Genomic DNA, 9,766 nt, shown 5'->3' with positions numbered 1-9,766 from the left:
AGAGAGACGCAGAGACACAGGCAGAGGGAGAAGCAAGCTCCATGCTGGGAGCCTGATGTGGGACTTGATCCTGGGTCTCCAGGATCACACCCCAGGCCAAAGGCAGGCACCAAACCACTGAGCCACCCAGGGATCCCCTATAACATTCTTAAAATGAAAAAAATATAGTAAATGGAGACCAGTTTAGTGCTTGCAAGAGTTAGGGATGAGGAGGGCTGAAACTGAGGTATGTGATGATGTACTTCTATAAAGACTGTGGTGACTGATACACAAAGTAAAATGCAGGCTAAAAATTGCATAGAACTAAATACACACACACTCGCCCTAAAACTGAGGAAATCTGAATAAGACTGGTGGGTAATATTAATATCAATATCCTGGTTGTGATACTATATTACACTTTTAAAAGATGTCACCATGGGAAAACTTTGGAAAGGGTATGTGATCTCTCTGTATTACTTTTTATAAGTTCCTGTGAATCTTAAATTATAATAAAAAGATAAATTTTAAAAACCACTTTTTGAAAAAACGGTGTAAGGGAGAAGAAAAAAGAGAAAGTCTCTTGGTCCATGGACATTCTGGACAACAAGGAATAGTGATATCTACTCCATAATCTAGAACTCCAAGGGGGACATAGTTTGTTCTGTGTAAGTAGTTTTACTGGAACCCAGTATAGGACAGAGACCTGGAGCTGATGAGGATTCTGGGTTCCAGCTCCTGAAGCAGAGGGCTCATTCATCCAATACAGTCAGGATTAAGAAGTCCTTCCATAGGACCGGAAAGTGTTCTCTGATTATAACATGAGGGCTGGTTTCGGTGATGCCAAGAGGACAATCAAAACCTGCTTTTTTAATGGGGGGTGGGAGGAGGAAGATGGTAGAAATGCCATCTCAAGGGCCTCACAGCAGGAGTAACCAGAACAAAGTTAGGAATCCCCAAGACAAGTATGCATCCTCTTGGAGCAGCCCAGTAATATTCTCCTCCATAATACTTCCCTGATTCAAAAGTATAGGGGAGAAAACTCTTTGGGAGAAAGACTGGGTGCATATGGGGGCTGTGAGCTAAGAAAGAAACAGCTGGGGGATCCCTGGGTGGCTCAGCGGTTTAGTGCCCACCTTCGGCCCAGGGCGTAATGCTGGAGACCTGGGATCGAGTTCCGAGTCAGGCTCCCTTCATGGAGCCTGCTTCTCCCTCTGCCTGTGTCTCTGCCTCTCTCTCCCTCTGTGTCTATCATGAATACATAAATAAAATCTAAAAAAAAAAAAAAGAAAGAAGAAAGAAAGAAAGAAAGAAAGAAAGAAAGAAAGAAAGAAAGAAAGAACGAACAAGCTGGGGGGGGGGGAATGATACTCCCTCCACTTTGATATACACTCTGCTTTCTTTTGTTTTTTCCTCTTACTTTCCTTTACATTCTTGCTCTGCCTATTGCCTTTCTTCTCAAATGTTTCTTCTCTCTTCTCTCTTTCCTAACTCATTCTTTTCCCTCTTTCCTTTTGCTAAGTCTCTCTCCCTGCAGCTTCTCCCCAGCGACTGACTAAGCTGGACAGGAATTATGAGTAAAAGGAGGTATTCACAGAATCATGGATTCCTAAAACATTTAAGCTACAGAAGCAGGTGGATATCAGAGTCTAACATCACCTATTACAATAGAAAAACTAGAGTGCAGGCAAGAGAAATAACTTGCACAAATCGCAGAAGGGATGTTTGGTTGTACTGGAACTTGAGCCTGGGGCAGGTTTCTCTAATTTTCAACAGAGAGACAGAAATTTCTGCTGCAGCCAGTGAAAACAGGGTAAAATAAGAGCAACAGTAAGAGAAATGATCTACACCCTATGGCCAACAATAGTTACCAAGTAATTATGAACCAGTTATAAACTAGCCAGGTAATTCTATAGTAGGATTTGGATAGAAGGAAAATCGCACAAGACCAAACTCCTAAGAGTTAACTCTTTTCTCCTACTGTGGATTATTTTAAACACACTAGCACCCCTCCCCTCAGAAAGTAATGGTATATTATAAATGCTCTAGGGAGAAACTGCCTACATGAAAGGACAGATGATCACACTGAACATACATTTTTATTTTTTTTCCTAAAATCCCTTGCATTTCATGAAAATATTAAAAAAATGCATCCAAAAAAAAAAAAATGCATCCATTATTACATGGTTCCTCTGTTGGTACTAAAGGCCTTCAGAAATTCAGAATATACCAAAGCAGGAAGTACCTCTTTCTGGATGAGAGAACCATCATCTATGTGAAAGTGATGCTCCTTGACATAAGGAAGATCCTCTGTTATGGAAATGAGATCTGGAAGGAGCTGTTGACAGCACACACCAGAAGCATGTTGGTAACCCACTGTCGGCCCAAACCTTTCCTACTTACATAGAACAGTGGAAAGTGCCAACAGGGTTCTCACGGCGGATGTCTTCATACTCCTCATATATCCCACGCTTTTGCCTGGTGCTAACATAGTCCATCAACTCTTGGATGGTCATTGCGTGGGGACCTGGAACATGTACTGAGTCCCAGTCTAAGGCAGGAGGGAGGGAGAACATGATGATCTCATCGAAGGGATCTGGGTGGCCGTTCATCTGGGGTAGGAACTGGAAATTCCAAGTGGCAAGGTCAATTTTGACGTATCCACCCAGGTTTTCTGGAAGGCACTCCCTGGGCAGGTGCTGGGTGACCTCAGATGTCTTTAATATCTGAATCTGGAAGGCCAGAAAGAACCATGTGAGTATGGACAGGAAAAAAATATATAGACAATGAAGATAAAGAACAAATGTGTTTATATTCAGTTTGAAGAATGGGATGAGATTTGTTTGAAATACTTGGTATACTTATAAAAGAAGGAGACTGCATTGCATCCACCCAGTATTGAAGTCCTATAATTTCCCCAAGGGTTTCACTCCTAGAATTTGCCTCCCACCCTTCTTAAGATTTTGTTGTTAAGTAATGTCTACACCCAATGTGGTGCTCAAATACACAACCTCAAGATCAAGAGTCATGTGCTCTACTGACTGAGTGACGTAGGTGCCCCAAGGGCCCTTTTATAATCCTTGAAAGGAAGGTACAGTGAACAAAGCCTTTATGGTATTAACAAGGCTTCCCAGTGACATCTCATGCAGGTATTTGGCTTTTTGACTACTAAGAATACACAGGTAGTAATTCTTCTTGGTCAACCCCATACTAAGGTAACCAACTCTAAGCTCGGTTCTTTACTCACAGCTCAGCAGAGATGTTCTCAAAGATAGCTTTCTAAGGAAGTAACACAAGACCAGTCACCCAGATACAGATAGCCCAGGAAAACGGCCAGAAAAGAAATCCTAATTCTGCTCTTTGCTTAGACGCAGCCTTACTGGACCAAATTGGCCTAGTTGGTTTTCCATGAAATCTGTGTAAAATGGGAATGCTGGTCTCTCTTGCTGTTGCCTCTTCTTGGAATGCTCTCTTTTTCTCCTCGGCTTCTTCACAGACCAGCTTATAAAGCTCACCTCTTCTGTGAAGCCTGTCCCTGACTGCTGGATACAATATCCTCCTCTGTGCTCCTGCAGGGCCATAGTACACGTCTCTGTACACGTCTACTTCTGTGTTCTCTATCAGGACCATAACCTCCTCAAGGGTAAGGAAAGCCTCACTCCATTTTTATTTTTATTTATTTTTCTTTAAAGATTATTTATTTATTTATTCATGAGAGACAGACAGACAGAGAGAGAGAGAGAGAGGCAGAGACACAGGCAGAGGGAGAAGCAGGCTCCACGCAGGGAGCCCGATGCAGAACTCGATTCCAGGTCTCCAGGATCACATCCTGGGCTGAAGGTGGAGCTAAACCGCTGAGCCACCTGGGCTGCCCACCTCACTCCATTTTTAATTCCCACTCAAGGGATAGTAACAGAATTAAGATAATTTTAGACAACATTTTTGAACTCAGGAAGCAACAAGCTATTTTAAGAGAAAATGCCAGGAAAGGAAGTTTTAGAAAGAGATACAGTGAGAGATTCTCCTCTACCACCCTGGTGGTCAATGAGATGGATTAGTATTTCCAATTGAACAAATTTAACCATCAGTTCACTAGGCTAGATTTTGGAAGGAGTAGCTACCGTAAGTTATCCACAGGACATATGCCTTCAGTGCTATCTTTATGCGAGGTGCCATGGAAGGAAACTGCCAGACAAACTATATCTAGCTCCTAACTTCAAAGAACTTGTAGTAGAGTGGGAGAGGCAGCCTGTATTGACCTGAATAAAGAACACAGCAGAGAATATAAGTGGATACACTAACAGAAGCAGAGAGCACTTTAAGGAGACAGGCCAGAAGGATTTTATTGAAGGTAAAAAATTAATTGTTAGGTTTCAACAGTAGAAATGGGAAGTTTAGCACCTCCTCCAAATAACCACCTCCACCTACAAATAAAATAAAGCTTGCCTTACCCGCTCCCGGACTTTGTCCTTTAGGAGGAGGCTGATGATGGAATAGGGCACTCGGAACCATATTGGTGCTCCCACAATCAGTACTTTTTTCAAACGGGCAGGAAATGCTCCCTGTGGAGAACACACATGAAAATTTAAAGATATCAATTAAGGCACTGGAACCTGTGACTATTCAAACTCAGTGCAGGTTTTCTGCTCTTTTCCCCATCCTTACCCAGCAGGGGGAGTCTAAAGCCTAATTCAGGTGTCATTTCAGCAACTACAGAAGTGGTTAAAATTTTTTATTTTTTTTATTATTTTTTTAAATTTTTATTTTATTTATTTTTTTTAAATTTTTATTTATTTATGATAGTCACACAGAGAGAGAGGCAGAGACATAGGCAGAGGGAGAAGCAGGCTCCATGCACCGGGAGCCTGACGTGGGATTCGATCCCGGGTCTCCAGGATCGCGCCCTGGGTCAAAGGCAGGCGCCAAACCGCTGCGCCACCCAGGGATCCCCTATTTTTTTTAATTTTTAAATTATACACCTGAAACTAATATGACATTATATGTTAACTATACTGGAATTAAAATTAAAAACTTAATAAAAAACTAAAAGGTGATTTACTTTTAAAAGTTACAATGTCGGGATCCCTGGGTGGCGCAGCGGTTTGGCGCCTGCCTTTGGCCCAGGGCGCGATCCTGGAGACCCGGGATCGAATCCCACGTCGGGCTCCCGGTGCATGGAGCCTGCTTCTCCCTCTGCCTGTGTCTCTGTCTCTCTCTCTCTCTGTGTGACTATCATAAATAAATAAAAATTAAAAAAAAAAAAAAGTTACAATGTCATGTTCTTGTGAACATAAGCTTTATGGATCAAAAACTACACTGACGGGATCCCTGGGTGGCGCAGTGGTTTGGCGCCTGCCTTTGGCCCGGGGCACGATCCTGGAGACCCGGGATCGAATCCCACGTCGGGCTCCCGGTGCATGGAGCCTGCTTCGCCCTCTGCCTGTGTCTCTGCCTCTCTTTCTCTCTGTGACTATCATAAATAAATAAAAATTAAAAATAAATAAATAAATAAATAACTACACTGACTTTTGTCAGCGTCTACGTGTGCATCTTTAAGTTCTGCTTATTGGGACGCCTGGGTGGCTCAGCAGTTGGACAACTACCTTTGGCCCAGGGCCTGATCCTGTGGTCCCAAGATCGAGTCCTGCATGGGGCTCCCTGCATGGAGCCTGCTCCTCTCTCTGCCTGTGTCTCTGCCTCTCTCTGTGTCTCTCATGAATAAATAAATAAAATCTTAAAAAAAAAAATTGGAAAGAATATATATGTCTGAAAATGGGTAGGGGTTAACAAAAATGGTATTATAAAAAGATTATTTTAGGGGATCCCTGGGTAGTTCGGTGGTTTAGTGCCTGCCTTTAAAATCTTTTAAAAAAATAAGAAAATTTAAAAATTAAAAATTAAAGATTATTTTATAACCTTTAAAGTGAAGATTAAAAAATGAAGATTTCAGATTTTTTTTGAAACTTTGGAAAATGCTCATAATATAATCTTAGCTACACAGGATCAAAACTATAATCTTAAATTTTTTTTAAGATTTTATTTATTTATTCATGAGAAACAGAGAGGGAGAGGCAGAGACACAGGCAGAGGGAGAAGCAGGCTCCATGCAGGGAGCCCAATGCGGGACTCGATCCTGGGACTCCAGGATCTTGCTCTGAGCCAAAGGCAGACATTCAACTGCTGAGCCACCCAGGTGTCCCTTATTTTATTTTCTATAATACTTCGCATTACTTCCATTTTTTGGAACCTCATTTAAAATGTTTATATCCTTTTTTTAAAAAAAGTAATCTCTATACACAACATGGGGCTTGAACTCAGGACCCAGAGATTGAATGTTGCATGCTCCACTGACTGAGCCAACGAGGTGCCAGTAAAATGTTCATATCCTTTGATCCGATCATCCTACTTCTAGAAATCTACTTCAAATAAACTATTTTATGTGCCAATAAAGATATGAATATAAAAGTGTTTGTTGAAAAACTATTTATTGTAAAAAATGGGAAAAGTATTCAACAATATAGAAATGGTTTAATAAATTATAGTAAATACAGGATAGACTATTATTCAGCAAATACAAATATTCATAAAATAAACTTGCTGGAGCTTACTGTATATTGAAATTGTATGAATATAATTCAAATCATATTGAAAAACATCTAGAAGAAAGTGCCATACACCAAAATGTCAACAGTGTTTAATTCTGCATAATATCAAAGACAGTATTTCTTTTTTTTTTTTTTTTAAGATTTTATTTATTTGTGAGAGCACAAACAGGAGGAGCAGCAGAGGGAGAGGAAGAAGCAGACTCCCACTGAGCAAGGAGCCCAATGTGGGGCTTAATCCCAGGTCCTTGGGATCATGACCTGAGCTGAAGGCAGATACTCAACCTACTGAGGCCACCTACGTGCCCCAAAGACAGTATTTCTTCTTAATATATATTAATCTGAGTTCTCCAAAATTTTCTATAATGAAAAATTTTTTTATTATAACAGCTTTTAAGTATAAAATATAAATTATGAAAAAATTTATCAGCTCAGGTTGTGATCTCAGGACCCTGAGAAACCAAGAGTCTGAAGCTTAACGGACTGTGCCACCCAGGCGACCCAAAAAGTATAGCATTCTTGGATGGGAGATAATAACATTATAAAGATGTCAATTCTCCCTAAATTAATTTATTAATTCATTACATCCAAATAAAATCCAGAGTGTTTTATTTCCCTGAAATTGACTGAATGACTCTAAAGTTCATCTAATCAACAGATGCCGATGGGGGCTCCGGGATGGCTCAGTCCAGTTAAACATCTGCTTTCAGCCCAGGTCACGATCCCAGGGTCCTGGGATAGAGTCCCACGTTGGGATCTCTGCACATTGCGGAGGCTGCTTCTCCCTCTCCCCGCTGCTTGTGCTCTCTCTCTAGCTATGTCTCTCTCTCTCAAGTAAATAAAAATCTTCAAAAAAACCAAAGATGATATTTAAAAAATTTTTTTTTCTCATCAGATTTAAAATTTGGAAAGTGGTTATCCTCTGTGCAATGGCACCAGAGTGTCTGAGAAAGGGGAATCAGACTTCTCCTTGAATTGCTTTTTAATTGCTTTTATAATAAACAAAAGAACTAGGAGGTATCTGGATGGCTCAGTCAGTAGAGCATACACATTTTTCTTTTCTTTTTTTTTTTTTTAAGTAATCTCTACACTCAACATGGGACTCAAACTCACAACCCCAAGATACAGAATTACACACCCTCCCCACCAACTAAGCCAGTCACACACCCCTGAGCATGCAACTCATGATTTTAGAGTTGTGAGTTCAAGCTCCATGTTGGGTGTAAAGATTACTTAAAAATAAAGTAAGGGGTGCCGGGAGGCTCAGTCAGTTAAACATCTGCCTTTGGCTCAAGTCATGATCCCAGGGTCCTAGAATTGAGCCCTGCAGCAGGTTCCCTGATCAATGGAGAGTCTGCTTCTCCCTCTCCCTGTGCCACTCCTCCACTTAGTGCTTTCTCTTGCTTCCTCTCTCTCTCTCTCTCTCTCTCTCAAATAAATAAAATCTTTAAAAAAAAATTAAAGAAAGAAAAAACAAATTTAAAGGCACACGAAAGTACATGTAAAAATAAAAATGCAAAAAATATAGTCAAAACAACTTTTAGAAATAAAAGAGTGTGAGAGGAAGCTTGTCCCACGAGATATTAAACTTTATTTAAGACTCTAATAGGGCAGCCCAGGTGGCTCAGTGGTTTAGTGCCGCCTTCAGCCCAGGGCCTGATCCTGGAGACCAGGGATCGAGTCCCACGTCGGGTTCCCTGCATGGGGCCTGCTTCTCCCTTTGCCTGTGTCTCTGCCTCTCTCTCTTTCTGTGTCTCTCATGAATAAATAAATAAAATATTTTTTAAATAAATAAAATTTAAAAAAAGAGATCCCTGGGTGACTCAGTGGTTCAGTGTCTGCCTTTGGCCCAGGGCCTGACCCTGGGGTCCCAGGATGGAGTCCCACATCGGGCTCCCTGCATGGAGCCTCCTACTCCCTCTGCCTGTGTCTCTGCCTCTCTCTCTCTCTCTCATTCTGTGTCTCTCATGAATAAATAAATAAAATCTTAAAGAAAGAAAGAAAGAATGAAAAATAAAGAAAACAGCAGTATGATAAAAGACACCATAAAACTGAATAAATTGGAAACTATAAAAAATGCTAACACATACTTAATAATGTCCCTCTCCCCATTCATGTGCACTTGCTCTTGCATGTGTTCTCTAAAATAAATATATAAGTCTTTAAAATATTGAGTAAAGTATATGAGAAGAAAAAAATTTTTTAAAGATTTTATTTATTTATTTATTGCAAAAATATTAATGTGTTTGATTATAAAGTGGCATATATACCATATTATCTTTTAAAGTTCAAAATATTACAAAATACCTCTGGATTTATGAGTGTGGGATAAGAGAGTAAGAACTTCTCTATATACAGAACTCCATACATATGTGTATAGGTTAATGTACATATACTCTTGTGTACGAAGTCAACATGTAAAACCTATTTCTGACTAGACTGAGACAAAATAGTCTGAAAGTCATTGGCTAGGTGACATTTCTCAGACACTGGACATACCTAGGCCTTCATTAATTCTTATTCTACAAAACTCCAGGAAAGGGACAACCCACCTTTTTGACTCAGAATGTGGCTGTGCACTTCGTTTTTAAATTCCTCCCACTTCACTTTTAAGACTATTTTGTATTGGGAGGAAGCAATCTTAGTCATCATTTACAGGTGACCTTTACACTCAACATGTCTGCAGTTTACATCATTCCTAAGCCTCCCAAAGGATAAAGTATCCTAAAAAGTGAAAGAGAATTGAAGGGTCCTCTCACAGCCTTACCTTCAGCAGGTTTAGGACTTTCTTGCCAAGATCCAGCTCAAAGTTGGTATAATTAGAACCACACATGTCATAGATAAACACCAGTCCGTTCCTCTGAGTTTCGAAGCTGTAAACCAACCATTGAACAAACACACTTATAAGATGGAGGAGGCAGGCTGAAAGCCTAGGGCAAAGAGTATAGGACACATGCAGGACCAAAATAACTGCCTCTCTGAACACTGGCATCTTTGGTATCTGCTATGCTTCTTGTGATATTACAATAAAAAATAAATATTTGGTCTTCAACCTGGTTGCTGGCACCGAGTTCCTTTAAAATTCTTGGAATTTCCTAAGTGAAGAGTTTCAAGTGTCTTTTGTGATGTTAATGAGACAACTAGAAGGCCCACAGGTCACCAACGGAAGGGGGTGGTTGCCAGGG

At 40.5% G+C, this 9,766-nt stretch overlaps 1 protein-coding gene across 2 annotated transcripts in view; it reads right to left on the bottom strand.

Moving 5' to 3' along the window:
- PTPN9 (protein tyrosine phosphatase non-receptor type 9) overlaps window positions 1-9,766 on the bottom strand; it is a 74,773-nt gene that overhangs the window by 17,011 nt on the left and 47,996 nt on the right. For both annotated transcript variants that reach the window (XM_072746052.1, XM_072746053.1), the window contains exons 5-7: window positions 9,349-9,454; window positions 4,431-4,541; window positions 2,383-2,711 (exon numbers count right to left, since the gene is read on the bottom strand). In XM_072746052.1, coding sequence (XP_072602153.1) covers window positions 2,383-2,711; window positions 4,431-4,541; window positions 9,349-9,454 — 546 coding nt within the window. The remainder of the gene's footprint in view (window positions 1-2,382; window positions 2,712-4,430; window positions 4,542-9,348; window positions 9,455-9,766) is intronic.

This window comes from Vulpes vulpes, unplaced genomic scaffold (genome assembly GCF_048418805.1).
Source record: "Vulpes vulpes isolate BD-2025 unplaced genomic scaffold, VulVul3 u000000678, whole genome shotgun sequence".
Taxonomy (NCBI): domain Eukaryota; kingdom Metazoa; phylum Chordata; class Mammalia; order Carnivora; family Canidae; genus Vulpes; species Vulpes vulpes.
Note: the sequence above shows the minus strand (reverse complement) of the source record. Positions and strands in the feature narration are given on the sequence as shown.